Source organism: Salvia hispanica, chromosome 1 (assembly GCF_023119035.1).
Source record: "Salvia hispanica cultivar TCC Black 2014 chromosome 1, UniMelb_Shisp_WGS_1.0, whole genome shotgun sequence".
Taxonomy (NCBI): domain Eukaryota; kingdom Viridiplantae; phylum Streptophyta; class Magnoliopsida; order Lamiales; family Lamiaceae; genus Salvia; species Salvia hispanica.
The window spans coordinates 48,290,211-48,308,289 of record NC_062965.1 but is presented as its reverse complement, the minus strand read 5'-3'; the positions used below and the strand labels follow the sequence as shown (position 1 = coordinate 48,308,289).

The 18,079-nt window shown below is 38.6% G+C and overlaps 3 protein-coding genes across 3 annotated transcripts; 2 read left to right on the top strand and 1 right to left on the bottom strand.

Moving 5' to 3' along the window:
- The first annotated feature begins 768 nt into the window (after positions 1–768).
- On the top strand, positions 769–5,139 carry LOC125208970 (AT-hook motif nuclear-localized protein 9-like). The gene is made up of 6 exons (XM_048108522.1): positions 769–906; positions 1,429–2,007; positions 3,411–3,475; positions 4,010–4,135; positions 4,567–4,728; positions 4,799–5,139. Exons 2-6 carry the CDS (start codon positions 1,617–1,619, stop codon positions 4,913–4,915), a joined length of 861 nt encoding a protein of 286 aa, XP_047964479.1. The 5' UTR covers positions 769–906; positions 1,429–1,616; the 3' UTR covers positions 4,916–5,139.
- Positions 5,140–5,443: 304 nt separating this feature from the next.
- On the top strand, positions 5,444–6,549 carry LOC125208978 (actin-depolymerizing factor 1-like). Its single transcript, XM_048108533.1, has 3 exons — positions 5,444–5,554; positions 5,942–6,207; positions 6,276–6,549. Exons 1-3 carry the CDS (start codon positions 5,552–5,554, stop codon positions 6,424–6,426), a joined length of 420 nt encoding a protein of 139 aa, XP_047964490.1. The 5' UTR covers positions 5,444–5,551; the 3' UTR covers positions 6,427–6,549.
- A 2-nt stretch (positions 6,550–6,551) lies between these two features.
- On the bottom strand, positions 6,552–16,316 carry LOC125199235 (O-glucosyltransferase rumi homolog). Its single transcript, XM_048097319.1, has 6 exons — positions 16,179–16,316; positions 15,559–16,070; positions 8,026–8,218; positions 7,258–7,322; positions 6,971–7,181; positions 6,552–6,905 (listed from the first exon to the last, which is right to left on the bottom strand). Exons 1-6 carry the CDS (start codon positions 16,314–16,316, stop codon positions 6,552–6,554), a joined length of 1,473 nt encoding a protein of 490 aa, XP_047953276.1.
- Between the last annotated feature and the right edge of the window lie 1,763 nt (positions 16,317–18,079).

Sequence of the window (18,079 nt, the reverse complement as noted above, 5' to 3'; positions counted from 1 at the left end):
ATTCGCTGGTGTTGAGGAATCGCTATCGTGATTCATTTTATCTAGAGAGAACATGTAATGGTGTGAATAAATTGAAGTGCAAGGAGTCGTATATATAGAGGAAATAAAAAAAAATCGGCACGGTGGTGCTCGGCACGCAATAGGCGCCCAACCATCGCCCAGCACCGGTCGCCCAAGCCCGAGCTCTCGGGCTTTTTTCTTTCCGCCTCTCGGCTAGGCGCTCAGCCAACCGCCGAACCGTTTGGCGGTGGCTGGGCCGCCTATTGCTATTGCTTAATATTTTTTCATTCATACTCTTTGTTCTGCCGCAAGCGATCAACTTTTTTTCAGTACGAGATTTAAGAAATGATATTTATTGAAATAAGTGGAGAGAATAAAGTATGAGAGAGAAAAAAATAAGAGAGATAAATTAAGGGATAAACTAAGAAAGAGAGAATAACGTTAGTGAAAAAAATAAAATAAAAAAGAAAAATATGTTACTACTTTTTTACCAAAGAAAAATCAATCACTTGTTATGGACGCCAAAGTTTGATTATTTGAAGTATAGAAGAAGTATAAATATAAATTCTTGTAAAAAAGCTTCTGTCAAAGAGTTAAACAAGTACAGTAGTAGTATATGATTATACTTGAATATTTTTTTTAATAAATAGCCCCTTGATTTCTGCGTCCATATGAAAATTAAAAGTGATGCAAAAGGCACGCGCGAGGGTTGCCAGTGCTTGTAAAGATTTGACAACACACATTGAATTGAGGTCTTACTTGTCTATAATGGTGACGGACGGCGCTGCAGCTGCTCTGCTGTTTACGATGAACCACACTAGTCCTCACTCTCTACACACAGTGAACCACATCACACAAATTCCCAGCAAAAGAAACACTCTTCTTTCAAAAGAGAATTCTTTCATGGTGAGTTAGTTCATCAATGTCTCATTTTACAAGCTGCGGTATTACCTGATTTTCATAAAAAGACTCTCTTTTTCATCAACGCGTTTCGCCCTTCAACACTTTTTTTTTTGTTTAATTGTTTCAAATGTTATTGCATGGCTGCTTTTGGCATGAGCAATGGTGTTTCCTCTCTTGAGGTGGGCCTTTATTGCTTCTTTTTCCCTTCTGCTGTTAAAGGGTTGTGAAATGAAATGTGTGTTTGTTTGCAGATATGTTTTGTGCTTGATGAGAATGCAAAAGTAGAAAATTGCATATTTGAAATGAGGCCTTTTTCTTGTTTTGATTTAGTAATGCGTATGTTGTCTTGAAATTTTGTTAATCCTTTTCTCTTCTTCAATTGAAATGGTTTCAGCCTTGATTTCATCTTATCAAGTTTCAGTCTTTTCTATTGTGGGAATAGTAATTTGTAAATAGCATATTTTAATCTGTTTTTGTTGCAATTCAAGAATCTTGAATTGATTTTTCTCTTGCATTGCATAATAGAGCTGCTGGGGTGATGTAAATTGCATTGGTAGAAGCATTGTCAAAAAAATTGTTAAGCCAAAATTGCATCCAAGCCGGAGTAGCCAAGATTTGCTTGATGAAGATATGATCTGATACCCATTTTCAAAGTGTTGTGTTTGGAAAATTTGGAGAACCTCAGCCTGAAACCATTTATAAGTAGTGAATATATGGATCAAAGGGAAGCTATACCACTGCAAGGTTCGGCTTCCTATTATCTCCATCAAGGAAATGCCGAATCTGTCATGGGACTGCAGGGATACCTTGGCATGAATTCGCTGTCTAATCCCGGTTTTCAGTATCAAACCAACATGGAGAGGGATGTGATGGGATCATCGACAATGTCACCTCATGGGATGAGTGCTGGCCCCCCTCCTGCTATGATGCAAGGGGAGCCTGTTTCTAGGAAGAGGGGAAGGCCACAGAAATATGGGTGTGATAGTGCTAATTCATTGCCATTGTCGCCCTCCTTGCCTAATCCCGTGCCATTTGTGACACCAACTCAGAAGCGGAGAGGGAGACCACCAGGGACGGGGCAAAAGCATCAACAAATCCCCCTTGGTAATTCTAAATCTTGTTTTTTTCCCTCTGTTTCATTGCTACTTGCTATTTCTTGGTAGCTAACAAATATGAGTTTTGGTTGATTTTATGTATATAGTTGCATGTTCATAAATGAGTTTAGATATTATTACTCTTTAAGTTTTTTTAATGATTGAAGTTTCTTGTTTGGTGTCTTTAATCCTAATAATTGCTTTCCAAATGCGTAATTCGAAAATGGTATGGGCGATACGAGTTACCTGTTAAAATGATTAAAAAATTAAAGTCATAATCTTATGAAATGCTAGCCTCAAATCATGTGCTTCATTGTGTGGATTCCGTGATATAAACTAGTACAACAAGCACTTGTGAGTATATACTACTGGTATAGTAAATTATAGATTTTTGCAAAGTAAAAGCCTTATATAAAGACTGGACATTCACATAATTTTACAGAAAGACTTATACACATGTACGTTCACGACACTAGTGATGATTGACATATATGTTCGTGATCCTAATGAAAGATTATTACCTCAAAGATCCGCTTAACTTGCATTGTCCAGCTACGGATTTACCATTTACCTTTCTCTGTATGAAATAACTGATATTCTCGTGATTGATGACAAGGGGCTGGACACATAGTGCCACCTGTAAATACCATGTCAGTTGACCTCAAGCTGCTGACTCACCCCTTACCTCTATCTATAAATTGCCGTTCACAGTCTCCACACTCTGCTTCTCTCTACCTTTCTCTCTGTCTCCCTCTCTCTCTCTCTCTCTCGCACACAATGGCTTTCCAAAGGAATATTTTAGTAGTGACAGATATGTTTAAAGTACCAAATCAGACTGGAGGAAGATATACAGGTTATTTTTAATCTCGTAAATGTAGAAAGCATGTGTTTTGCTTGTCAAAGTGAGAGCATATGATGTGAAAAGCATCACTTTCCCTAATTTAGCCGATATGCGTTATTTTCAAGCAGAACCTTTGCTCAAAATGCTACCTTTTCAACTCATTCAGAGACCTATTCGAGGTTTAGTCACTTTGTCATATGTTATTGAGAGTCTCTTATTGAGGAAACTCCAATAAATGCTCATATACATCCATATATAGCTATGAAATTCTTGATATCTCTCCGAACCTTGAAAAATAAGTTATTTGATGATAATGATCCAGCAATATCCTTACACCGTGTTGTCATATGCAAATATCTCATTTTAATAAGAGCGTTATTACTGTATCTTCTATTAAAAGTTTAATTTCCTTTCCAAATGTCTTCATGTTATGTTCATATAGGTAGTCTCTCAATTTTTTTTCAAATTTAATAGCATTGTGTCAAATCAAATGTTTATGGTATGTTTCTTCCATGGCGATTTGAAGTGTTTAATTTTTCTTGATTTTGTGGTGGAATTCATATTTTTGTCAGGTGGATCTATCTTAACCCGGCCTGGAAAACTTGTCCCGCATGTCATCAATGTTGCCGTTGGAGAAGTTAGTGCTATCACAGCTATATGAATGAATTCACCTAACATCACTTATTTACCAGCATCTTCCACCTGTTTCCGTCGTCTAGCTAACGGACTTCTAGAAAGAAGACGTCCAAACTTGAAATACCTTTCATAAATAGTAAAATGACATAAAGTCTTTTCAATTAAATATTTGGCAACAAAATTGTGGAAAATATTGTTCAATCTTATGATTCTTCATTTTGCTGATCTGGAAACATCTTGCTTACATCTTCATCCAGTCTATACATCCTGGTTAGGAGAAATTGGAGGATAAGGGCTGAATTTAGTGCCAAAACTTAAATTCGTCATGAACTATGACAGAAAATTCGATAATCTGAGTGTAACATGACTGACTAAGAGAATGGGAAGGCTTGCATCATTAATTAAAATTTGATATGGTCTAAATACTTTGTAGTGTGTCTTTCAGGGCATTTCACAAAGACATTTCTTAAATGATGATAACAAATCGTCAACTTCGGAACATCCTTTGTTTATTATTGCCATGGTTTTTCTGCAGGATGTCAAAAGAAAGGTACTGTCTTTTGTACAGGGGCGACAAATCACAGTCATTTTATCTGGAAATGGTACAGTATCAGCTGTAAATATTAGCAGATCGAGTTCTGGTGGGAGCGTCACATATGAGGTATTTGTTTATTGCAAATGTAATGTAAAAACTAGAGGCATCAGTGCTATGAGAGTTAGATTGTAGTCCGTCGAATTTAAATGCCTTTTCTTCCCTTAACTTGAAGGCTATATCTTGCATTACTGCTGTTAAGACTTTATTAATAGCTCGAAGTTTAAACTATGAATTTGTCATATATTTCTCAATGTAATTAATGCAAGCTTCAACTTAATATTGATTTGTGAAACTTCATTTCCATTCTTTCTTAGTGAACCTAGATAGCCGTTAATTCCATTTTTTACATTTTGAACCATTTATCTGGATTTAGAATCTTATGCAAACTAGATCTTGTTGATTGAAAGATATTTGTCTTCCCTTGTTTCTTTGGTTCTTGTCTTGTTTCTTCTCGACTCAGTAGCAATTATTTTTTCTCTGCGTTCATTCTTTCATAGGGATGCTTTGATATTTTGAGTTTAACCGGTTCGTATGTACAATTTGATGTGGATGCGCCTCAAGGCCCAGTCGGCTGTCTGAACGTTATTCTTTCTGGTCCGGATGGGCTTGTCATAGGTGGTGGAGTCGATGGTGTCATGCTTGCTAGCAGCCCTGTTCAGGTAGCTATAAACTAATTTCACACTGATCATAATCTTATTTTATGAGGCCTCATTCGATGAATGACTCCAGGTTGTTGTGGGAAGCCTGCTACCGCGCGCCTCAAAGGCGAAAAACATTGCTGCAGGGACTTCAGCAGATTCCGAAGACCATACAGTTGGGAACCTAGCTGTTCTAGACAATGCTTAGCCTAGTTCAGAATCATAGGTCAGTTGGTATAGACAGATAGAAATGTACTGTCGTATTTTGGTTCAAGTTTTCGATTTCAACACCCATCGACGTTTGGAGAAACTGGTTGATTAAGTCTTCAGCAGCTAATTCAGATCTTTGTTGCTGATTAGTAATGAATTTATATGCTGATGTTGGAGTTTTTGGCTAGGAAAGATGCCAAGAAATGAGATGAACTTATTTGAATTGGAACAAGCAAAAATATGCAGAAAACCGTTTTATATACATTTAAATTGGCAATTAAATAATTTTAAATGATTAATTATGTTTATTAAAGGAACAAATAGTGCAAATGAGATATCAGTTTATTGGTATGAGCTTGTAATAAAGTTTCATTGCTATTATAAATGTTAAATCTTGTTCAAGATTATGCAACGTTTTATATTATTAAGTTTTCGGTGCTGTCAAATTCTAACAAAATACACAGAAATTTTGGTATAAACAAACACCCTCAAATTTCTCTCATCCTATGAATTTTTCAATACCCTACCAAAATTTAAGGATCCATTTCTTACTACTCTGTTTTCTTCTTCTTTCCATTTAATCTCTAATTAATCACATTTTCTCGAGGCTGCTGATTTTTTCACACAGAGCACAATGGTACATCATTCTTTCCATTCCTACATGTATTTGAATATGTTTTCATGCTATCATTCAACTCCATTCCCTTGAATTTCTACATTTTTATGTGAATGACTTCTATAACTATTGATTCTCTACATATCCACTTTCTTCATTATATGTTTTTGATAGATTTCTTTAGCATTATAAGATGATTTATGTATTCTATTTGCTTGTTTTCTCTGGTTATGGGACAAAAATGGGCCTATCTTTTTTTTTCCAGCATTTTGGAAATATGTAACTGAAAAAGCATTTGGAAAAACCACCAACATAAAACATATGTAAAAAAAAAGTTAATTTTTTCCAATAGTATGCTTAAAACCTTCTGCACTTGATCAAGAATGCTTCTGTCATTTATCTGAGCAGGCGAATTCGGCATCTGGGGTTGCTGTGGACGACGCGTGCAAGCTGAAGTTTCTGGAGCTCAAGGCAAAACGTTGCTTCAGGTACATTGTGTTCAAACTTGACGACGGACTCCAGCAAGTGGTGGTGGAGAAGGCCGGGGGCCAAGACGAGACTCACATCGACCTCAACAACAGCTTGCCTGCTGATGATTGCCGGTATGCTGTGTACGACTACGACTTCACAACTGATGAGAACTGCCGCAAGAGCAAGATTTTCTTCATTGCTTGGTGAGATCACATGAATCTTCAATTTGCAAGTAGTGTTTTTTGATGAAATTATTGGGATATTGTCTCAGGTGTCCTGAGACTTCAAAGGTGAGGACCAAGATGCTTTACGCGAGCTCAAAAGACCGGTTCAAGAGAGAGCTGGATGGCATTCAGGTTGAGTTGCAAGCAACTGATGCAAGTGAGATGAGCATGGACATCTTCAAGGAAAGAGCTTATTAGTTCAAGTTTCTATTTTAAAAATCTTTCTTTTTCAATTTTGAGTTGATGATTTTCTGTTCTATTTTGAGCAAGGATATGAGAGTTTTTCTTGAATGCATTTCTCTAATTTGTTGAGTCTTGTTACATCAATGTACATTGTCTTTTTTCCTCCAATACTCATCTTCCCATGCCTCCACCTCATCCACGGCCTCCATTTTCGCCTGTGCAAACGGTCCGAGGTCAAAAAGTGGAGGCAACGTGCACGGAGGCGAATCACTAGGAAACTTCTCCATGGATTCCTCCATGAACTCCTTCCATTTCCCATCTGTGTTGCAAGCCAGCGCCTCGGAGCAGAGCTCAATCGCGTTTGAAGGGATCTTTGGCTTGTACTTGAACAGCTTCGCGTACTCACTTAACAGATGAAACATGTAATCGTAAACATTCTCCATTCTCAGAGCCTCGCGGGCGAAATGGCTCCCGGCCTCACCAATCTCCTTGGCCTAAAAAAACATGATTTCAGTAAAAACACTGGAAATTAGGTGAGGAGATGTCATGATGATGATACCTTTGTAGTGTGATTGTTGCCCCATTCAACAGCAAATTTGATAGACTTGCACATTTGGGAGTCTCGAACCGGCCAGTGATGTCGTTGGGGGACGAGGGACCGGGTGAAGAAGTCGTGCCAACGCGACCAGATGAGCAATGTGGGAGAGTTGCAGGCTAGAATGTATTTCTTACTCACAGACCATCCCTGTCCTTCTGCATAAATCTTGTACCTTACATGACAGGATCAAGAATCAGAAACAACACTTGTTGCACTGAATGCATCATTTGGTTGCTGTCAAAAACCACCTGTGGGTGCACTGCTTTGCAAGATTGGATTGATTTAATCCTCTTTGAGCTTCTTGTTCCCAATCCTAGGATGGAAACAAAGATAAACTTAGTATATACATAAGGCAAATTGGCAGGATATCATGAATTTTGTCAAATCCTGTTTCATGCCGCTATTTTAAAAATCAACCGGAAAAATGATGAAAGTTGGATATATTCGCAACTATCCCTCACAAAAAAAATTAGTTCACCTATATGTAATCTAATGTTGATGTTTTTCAACCAAATAACGTCTTTTTTATTAAGACACCATTTAACTCTACATCAGTGACACCCATGAATGATTTCTCGCATGCCACACCAAAAAAAACCCAGATAAATAATTGCAAACAAAAACTAAATTAAGTGGATTTCTTGACTGAATTTGATCTAAACATCATGATTTTTTCGACAATTTACCCTATTTATAATTGGGGAGTATTTTCTAAGGTTGTCGCCGCTTCCAATTCATCGGATTTAAGTTCTAAGGGAGTGGAACCGACAACCTTCTTTGCGGTTCCAGGTTTGATTCATAATAGACGATTTTTCGCTGGTACTGATTTTTACTAATTTTGGACCAAAACAACCGATTTCCCGGTTTTGGACCAAAACCGCAAGTTAACAATTCAAAAATGTTGGAATCGTAACCGGACTGTGTAACCTGATATACATTCGTGTTTTGATCTGCTTAAGGTTTACTAGGCATCCGAAATATTTTCTCGAAAACAAAAATAGGATAAGAGTCGTTACGAGGGCATAAATGCGGGCATTCCAGTCGTTTAGACGAGTGGGGTTGCATTTGAAGAGTAGGTGTCTTTGGCGGGAAACCTTGGGGTTACCCTTCCAGAAGGCGTAGGGCGCTCTATCCTCCCATTTTAACATCTCCATCCCTTCTTTAGTCTCTTTCAAAAAATTGCTCCATGGCTTTATATTTACCTCTGCCCTGTATCTCCATAACAGTATCTTCTTATTTTACTACAAATTTGGTTGATTAATTTCATAAAGTCTAAAATTGAAATATACTACTATTAAATAACAAAATATTCATTTTGGCAAATGTCCCATAGTCAAAGTTGAAACCAATATGGGAAAATTCACGATAATGTAACAAACAAAACGATGCAGTTTCAAACAAAACAGTGTCATTTTTTTGAATCTAAACAACATCGTTTTTTTTGCCACATTAGCTTCGATTTTGATGTAAGACAAATGCAAAAAATTGAAATTTAGTGGTTCAATATTTTGCTAATTTTGACTAAAATTCGTGATTTATATGTGCTTGTTTAATAGAAACGATCATTACTAGCAATTTTTAACTAAAAAGTTTTAACCACGAGAACTATAAATCCTACTCATGTAAAGAGAGAACAAAAATTTACAAAGTTTGAATTGAAGAAAAAACTGGAAAATAAGACTGTTAAAGAAGAACGCAAAACTTCCATGTATTACCAAAAAAAATATCATTTCCATTTCCTTCTATTCCCTCCGTTTCGCTATAGTTGAGGCGAAACTTTTCGGCACGGAGTTTTAGAAATGAATATTGGGTGTGTTAAATAAATAGATAAAAAAGTAAGAGAGAGGAAAAGGTAGAGAGAATAAAGTATAACGTGAATAAAGTAGGGATAATAAAATAAGAGAGAGTAAAGTAAGAAAGAGAAAAAAATTACCATATAAGAAAATGACTCAACTACGAAGAAACTTCTCTAAATGATAAAATGACTCAACTATAGTGAAACGGAGAGAATATTAAATGAGCATAAATTTATATAGTATTCTCAAAAGTCAACTTACGTTGCATAAATTTTTTTAATCCGTGAGGATGACTATAATCGTTTTTCTTTCTTTGAATTTGACCTTGTCAAATTTGTTACATTAATTATCTTAATCCTAATCATTTTTTCTTTCTTTGCAATAAATTATCCCATGACACAGTAATCTCACAATCAAACTAAAAAAAAATGAAAAATATATACAAGTAGACCCCTTAGTTATAGTGATAATAAAAATTTCTGACTGATGCATTTCGTACTGAAAAATGCAATATCTGATGATAGGGAAAACACTTTTCTCAGTATTTATATCACTATAAACACAATAATTTCATAGATTCAATAGAATGCAGTAGTATTTTAACAGAAAGATATGCGTATTCGAATTTAATTCAGTTATGATTTCTTTAATCACTCTAATTAGAATTAAATTTTACTATCATCATTTACCTAAAATGAAAGAGTGAACTGCACAAAGGGCCCTAACTTTTCGGCTTGTTTCACTGGAGATCCCTAAAAAAAAAATCTCATCAAAGATATCTAACAAAATATATAATCACAAACCTTGTGTTTTTTGCCATTTTTCGGACGAAAATGCCCAAATAGGCTAAAGGGGAATTTAGTCTCTTTACGAATCAAACCTGCATTATTCTGCACACCTACTTAGACCTGCCCAAGGTTTACTGAACCGGCAGTTAACCGAAACCGTAACTGTCGGTTACGGTTCTGAACCGAAACCGTGAGAATTTATCCAAACCGAAACCGTTGATTTTTGAACCGTGGTTCGGTTCAGGTTCAAAAAATTTTGAACCGAAATCGTGCCGGAACCGCGAAAAAATACCGGAAAACCGTGAAACCAAGCAGGAACCGCAAAAAACCACCGGTTCAGAACCGTGAAAAACCGTTAAAAAACCACCGGAAAACCGCCGGTTCAGAACCGAAACCGAAACCGGCGGTTTTGGAACCGGAACCGCGAAACACCCTCATGGTTCGGTTCCGGTTCAATAATTTCCAAAACCGGAACCGGCGGTTCCGAAACGTAACCGTCGGTTCCTGAACCGTGGGCACCTCTACACCTACTTACTTTGCTATGTAAGAGATGTCAAAAATTATACTCCCTCCGTTCCTTCATAGTTGAGTCATTTTTCCATTTCAGGGAAGTTCCCTCATAGTTGAGTCATTTATATATATAGTAATTTTTTCTTCTTTCTTACTTTACTCTCCCTTATTTTATTCTCTCTACTTTATTCACTTTTTACTTTATTCTCTCTACTTTATTCACTTTTTACTTTATTCTCTCTACCTTTTTCTCTTTCTTACTTTTTTATATATTTAATTAACACACTCAACATTCATTTCTTAAACTCCGTGCCGAAAAATTCCGCCTCAACTATGAGGGAACGGAGGGAGTAGATTCTATTTTTCCATTCTCCTATTTTCTTTCATCTTTCTTATACTATATTATCTGTCCCTCTCTAATGATTTCATTCCTTTCATTCGTTCGTGATACCAGAGGTGATAGTGACGAAGACGGTGTGGTGTTGGCGGTGGCGGCTTCTTTTTGCGCCGTGACGAACAGGAGGAGGACGCTTGAAAAGCCCTCTTGATGTGTGTGAGTGTATTCAAAAATAGAGAATAACAGGTTCCCTAGATCCAGCACACTAGATCACGTGGTCTAGGAACTCATTGAACGCGAGGAATCCCGGTCGTCGGACACACAAAGTACCTTTTTCAAAAACCCTCAACCGTTTTACTAAACCTAGTATAGGGAAGTAGGGGTCGATCCCACAGAGAAGGATGCGTAATACTCATGTTCAAGGATTTGGGTGTGTTTTTGGTGTTGGCTGCTGCCACGCATTTTCTTGGGTTGAGGAAAAATTAAAATTAACTTGACTTGGGAACCTTTAAAATTCTTAAGCTAACAGCTAGACCTAGGCAAAATCATGAAAGAGCGTAGTAAGGAAATTTAACTGTCCGACACTTGATCTAAGAAAACCACTGCACTACTAGACCTAGGAAATAAACCTACTGTGGGGACCATGTCTGAAAAAGCGAGGTACGAATGAAAAGTTGGCAGAATAACTAACTCTCGTACTAACTAACAGCGACATCGTCTTCTACAACCAAATTGCGTAAAACTTCTCGAGAAATTCAACATGAGCGAAATTTAAAACAGAGCAACTGACCTTTAAATCAAATTAATGCATAAACAACAAAGAACCTAACGGATCTGCATACTCTAGACGAAGCAAACAGAAAACAAGGAGAAAATAAAATCCATCTAACAACTATCCTTCCACACGTTGAATCCAACCTCAGACGTTAAATCCACTCCGGATCCAAGCATCCGATACAAACTCCAACCAACAGAAACACTTCATCTCGTCAGATTTAAACAAGCAACTCCGAATACTCAAATAACCACAGATCTGTCACCAAATTCCATATCAAACACCACAACATCAAAATAAACAGAGATCGACATAACATTTGAAGAAATAAACTAACAGCAGAGAGATCTATGCAAATTGACTTGAAATTTAACTGCTAAACGCAGATCAACAAACGGAAAGACAAATAAGCATCATCAACATCAAGGTCGACTCCCAAAAGTGAAGTTCGACGGTGAAAACAAGCAAAACAACTGAAATTAAAAGTAATTGTATCTTCGCCCTCACTCGGACGGTGTTGCCAACCACGAAATTTCTAAGAAAGTAACCTTCCGTTCCCGACTACCCCAGATCCATTCCCAAGTGTGTGTAAAGTGTGTGAGCTAAGAAGAGTGAAAAAAAGTGATAAGCCCTGCGTTGCATGCTCTTCTATTTATAGGCGTTTGAGTGGGGCCCAGCGAGGTATAGATAAGACTTTAATGCCCTCAGTTTTTGACTCCTTTGTCACGCCAATTCCCCTTGTAAATCCTGCTCACTTCGCTTCTTCTTTCGCTAGACCATCTCCTTCAGTACTTCCTTGATCTAGCGATTTTCTTCACACACCTGGCTTAGGAAACGTGTTAGACCCAGCAATTTATAACATTTTTCGTACATTACCGATGCATGAAATTAGCCTTATCAACGCTCCAGCAGAACTTCGGTTCCGTTTTGGAGGCAGTGGCGGATCCAGGAGGGGGCGGTCGCCCCTTCCCGGCGGCCAAGAGCTTCGAATTTTCCTTAGGGATGGCTGGAAAAAGCCATAGTCGCCCCCTCCGTAAAAAAAAAAAGACGGTGGTGAACCTTCGAAGATTCGAAGGTGACTTGAGGTAGTGAGAAGGTGATTTGAATAGACATGCCGAAAGAAATGGAGATTTGGGTTTGTTCAGTGAATTGGGGAAAGGAGGCGTCGGGTATAAGATGACCATATTGGGCTTATTTGGGGAATATAAATTGGGTATAATAATTTAATCAGTTGGGCTAATACTTTTTTTATTGAAATCTGTAGAAGGGATTTATTAAGTGTAGTAGAGTATAAAAAATTTATAAAATTGGAGATATACTTCTTTACATATATTACTCGTTATTGTTGAACATGGAATGCACTACAGATTATATTTTACTTAGGCAATTATATATACTATATTTTGAAAAATATTTATAGAATTATACTAGTATAAGTTTTATTTAGAAAAGAATAGGGATACCTCAAATTATATAGAGTGAAAGTGAATTGGAGGGAAATAGGAAAGAGAAACAAAAAGCTAAGTGTTTAATTTACAAAATAACAATGTTGGTACATGATAGAGTTTAGGGAGGGGGAAGCATCCGTATACATTCTGAGGAACAGAGAGGACAAAAGACTTGATGTTTCTGTCACATCCATTAGGATTCGCGTCATCCACAGTACAAGCAGCAGGTGAGATGCAGGGATTGCGTCGTAAAAGGTTGAATTTTCCCTTTCAAGCCCTGAGGGTGTTATGGTCCGAAAAAACAAGGTTTGTGATTATATATTTTGTTAGATACCGGTGGTGGGATTTTTTTTTGTTAGGGGTCTTCGGTGAAACAAGTCGAAAAGTTAGGGTCCTTTGGTGCAGTTCACTCAAAATGATATCTGAATTGGAAGAGAGAGAGGGAGTGAAGAATTAATTGTTCGATATTTTAGTGTAATTGGGTTAACTTGATTGATCAGTATTATCATAATGATACATCATATAAGTATGGAAGTGCGGAGTACACGCTTATTTGAATTCATTATGATGGACGGGGGTCCGGGGGCAGCGCCCCCGGGTAGCGGGGTCCAAGGGGCAGAGCCCCTGGCTGGGGTCGAGCTTGGAAATTTTTTATTTCCAACGAAGTTGTTGTGTAAGAAATTCATCCGAAAATGTAATTTCTGAAAGTCAAAGGACTAATTTGCAATTTCGAAAACCTTTTAAAAATTAGTTATTTTCGGTTTTCCCCCAACAGATGCACTGGTTCATCTTCTTCTTAATCTGATCGATTCTTTTGGTTCTATATACTTCTCGAACATCAACATACAGAAGCTCTGATTTCTCTGAATTGTATCCGATCAAATATTTTGGTAGAACCACCGAAATTGATTTGATCTGAAAGTGATTTATCACGACTTTCAGATTATCCGTTTTTGTTCAATATTCAAAATCTCCCTAAGGGTGTCTCCGGTGACGCCTCTCCCACTAGGACCTCCACTAGCCCTTTCCACAAAAACTGCCTGCCACGTCAGCACTAGCCCTTCCCATTCTACTGCCACATCACTAGGACTTCACACTAGGACTTCCACTAGCCCTTCCTACAATTAAATTAATTCACAATTAAAATTAAAATTCACGGAATTAAAATTCGACACGAATACGAACGGGAAATACGAATATTTCATTTAAAAAAAAACATACATCATTCGAAAAAAAAAATTACATAGTAGATAGAAAAAAAAAACTCACATCAACGGCCACCCCTCCACGTCCAAACCTCTTCGATGATATCCTCCTGAAGTCGAATATGAGCATTTCTTTGCCGCATGTTGGCAAATGCGCGCAACCGCTCAACCTCTCCATGAGGTACCCCCATGTTTACATTTGCGGTGGCCACGTCGTGGCTTGGACCGGCACCCGTGTCATCTTCGCTGGTCCACTGAGTCAGTTCGTCCCCTTCACTTTCGACAATCATGTTGTGCAAAATGATATACGCGTACATGATGTCGCCGATGTTGGGAATATACCACTGCCGTGCCGGACCCCTCACCATCGCCCATCGACTCTGGAGCGCACCAAATGCGCGCTCAATATCCTTGCGCGCTGCCTCCTGCCGGGTCGCAAAGTAGGACTTCTTTGGCCGATCGCATGCTTGATCGTCTTCACAAAGACGGGCCAGTTTGGGTATATCCCATCCGCCAAATAGTATCCCATGTTGTGCTGGTTGCCGTTGGCGACGAAACTGATGGCGGGACCAACGCCATTGCACTGATCGTTGAACAGGGGCGACGACTGGAGGACGTTGATGTCGTTGTTCGACCCGACCACTCCAAAATAAGCATGTCATATCCACAGCCGGTAGTCAGCTACAACTTCAAGGATCATCGTGGGATGCTTGGCTTTGAAGCCGGAAGTGTGTATCCCCTTCCAGGCGGCGGGGCGGTTCCTCCACTCCCAATGCATACAATCGATGCTGCCCAACATCCCGGGGAATCCATGCATATTAATCAGCCGCTGGCAGTCTTCGGGGCTCGGACGTCGAAGATACTGATCCCCGAATATCGATCTAACGCCCGCGCAAAACTCCAACAGACACTCGACGGCTGGAGACTCCCCAATGTGGAGGTACTCGTCGAACATGTCGGTCGGACCTCCGTACGCCAGTTGCCTGATTGCGGCCGTACACTTCTGTATTGGCGTGTGTCCGGGTTTGCCAGCCGCATCCTCCCCGACCTTGAAAAACTCGTACCTTCTCTCTAAAGAACCAACGATATGCATAAACAGAGGACGATGCATCCTAAAACGTCGGCGAAATAAGGCATCCCCAAAACGCGGCTGCGGAGCAAAGTAGTCCTCATACAACTGAATATGTGCAGCAATGTGGTCCCGGGGTACATGACGTCGGCGATGGATTGGCCGAGGTACCGCCGCCGCCGCCTCTGCCGGAGCAATCGATCAATCGCCTCTTGCACAGCGAGATCCAATTCATCATCACTATCACCATCACTATCACTAGCGCCTCCGCCACTACCACCCGCACGACTACTCGCCATTATAGATAATTGAAAAAAGAGGTTAGAGAGAGAAACTTGTCAACACAAATGGTGTGAATGAAATGAAGTTGGGGGAGCCCTATTTATAGAGTTTTTTTTTAAAAAAAAAATAAATTAAAAATTGCGGACGTCCGATCGGGACGTCCGACCTTCGCCACAGTGGCTGACGTCCGGTCGGACGTCGATGCGAGGGGTGAGGCCATCCGACGGGACTCGGGACGGGCGTGAGCGCCCTTCCCACCCATTACGGCGGACGTCCGGTCGGACGTCGGCGACGTCCTACCTGGACGTCCGCCATTGGAGACACCCTAACATTAATTACCAGCCCCAAAAGCTCCAATAGGGGAAGACGATATCGAAGGTGCTATTATCCGCGCAGTACTTGAAGAGCGGCGGCGGAACCGCTCCCTCCGCCGCATATTTCTCCGCTTTCACCACCGGCCGATCGTTGCAGTCGAACATCAGCTCCAAATCGGGCAATTTTCCACCATACCTCCTCATCAGCTGCGCGAACCCCCACAGCGTGAACAAGGCGAGCGACTGGAACGCCTCTTTGAAATTCTCCACGTACATTTTCCCGCCCAAAATCGTCAGCCGGGAGTGCGCCGTGCGCCGCGCCCCCGCCACCGTCCTCTCGGTGATCCCTGTTTTCCTCCAGTGGCGCAGGTCCTCGTCGATCCATCGGAAGTAATCGGGGCAGCTGGACCCGCTTCTCTCCTTCGCCGGCGAAGAGGCTGGATGAATTTTGGGGCAAATTCCGGTGCGATTCCACGTCACGCAGTCCGGAATTGGCGATAATTTTATTTCAACGGCGATCACTGGATCGTATATACGCTGCGCCAGATTCGGAATTTGTTAGCATATAAGAAAATTATTCTAAATCGGATCATGAATTGTTAATCTCATTTTTCGTATTTTTTTAATTGGAGAAGAGAGAATTACAAGGCGAATCCATGGCGCCAAAAAAAGCAAAAAAGTAAAGATGAGAAGTTGAAGAAGAAGTGTTGGAGCTCTTTTAATGGTAGGAACGTTCACAGAAGCTGGAAGCTTTGGCCTTAACCACAATCTGTGGTTCACCATCAATGTGTATGTGTGTTTTACATCACATTTTTGACATTTATATACAATGCTTATTAATTTCCTAATTATTTTTTTTACCAGTGCTAGTTTTTAAGAAAATTTTTAATTGTATTAAGTAAAATAAATATATTAGTTTTATACTCCATAATTATAGTGAAATGAGTTGGAAAATGAGATTCACTAACCACAATAAAAAAGAAATGAGATAGTAATTAATTAATAAAGATCAAATAAAAATGATAAAAAAAAACAATTAATAAGATTAATGAGGACGTGGGTAAGTACTATTCTGTCCATCTAATATGTTAATTAATTCTCATTTTCTACATTCTATATGGAGTGTAGAAAAAAGCCTTCTTAATTTTTTTTTTTGGTGTTGTAAATTAATAATCAAGTTTTTAATTATAATGTTTTTGTAAAGCGTTGACAATTGAAGTTAGCAGGTAGAAAGATGTCTGATTAAAATATATTCCAAACAGATCACCATGTTTTTTCACGAGCTGACATCACATTACAGATATGTGTTTAATAAAAGACTTAATTAGAAGTAAATATCTGGAGAATATAAAATTTGTGTGTGATAGACGTACACATCAAATATCACATATTTCCACCGTGGATTGGCTAGCTTAAATAAATTAATCCATCAAATCAAAGAGTGATTAAGAATAAGCACAGCAACAAATTAATTTAGATGGTTGCACAAGCTCCAAACTTGCTTTAATCACGTACGTAGCGATGATCTAACATAAAAGTTCAAAACTGATGTTGAACATGGTCGGGTTGTATATATGTATAAATAATTAACTTTTTTTTAATGTAAAAATATTTGAACTGATCAATCTTGACTAGGAATGTTATTGGAAGAACTCAAGAAAGAAAATGTCGAGAAAAAAGAAAGAAAAGAAATACTGTACAAAAGCATGAAAAGAGAAGAAGAACGTTTTAGATCGCTTTGGGCCGGAGATATGTCTTGTTTTGTGCTCAAAGTTTAAATTGGGCCAAAAAGGTTTGTTTGGGCTGTCTTATAGCCCAAAGATATAAATAGTTCCATTTGAATTCGGCATGGATTTTAAAAAATATAAAAGAAAGTCGGTGGAAAAAGATAATAAAATGTGGATCCTATTTTTATATATTAATTTTATAATAAAATATAAGTGTAAAAATCTATAAGTGGGACCTTCGGCTTGTACCTCAACAGCTTTGCGTACTCATTTAGAGATGGAATACGTAGTCATACACATACTCCATCTTCATATCCTCGTGGATAAACCGACTCCCTCTTTCTCCAATCGCCTTTGCCTAATAACCACAACCAGTTAAAAAAAAGTTGAGAAATTATTAATACTCACAAAATAAAATTCATTATTAAAAAGAGAAATTTGCTATAAATAAATTGAGAGTAATTTTAGTAGACAGATCTAAGTAGAATAATCAGACTATTTTCTTGGACATATGTATTTTATAACCGAAGTCTATAATTCATCATGCTAAATTTTCTTGTGGGAGATTTACATAAAGACGTTTGTAGTGTATGTGCCACATTTTTGTGGACGAAATTATCCTTTTCAAATATGACGAGTAGTTTTATTTATTTATTTATTGAATAATAATAATGAAGGGGAGAGCTTAGAACAATTTAAAATGGTCTTTATTGTGAGGGCAAACAATTCCCACCTTGGAGGATGAACAAGACAAGAGTTGCAAGCATATAAGTAAGCTTCCCCACCTCCATTAGTATGAGGCCTTTTCGGGAGAGTACC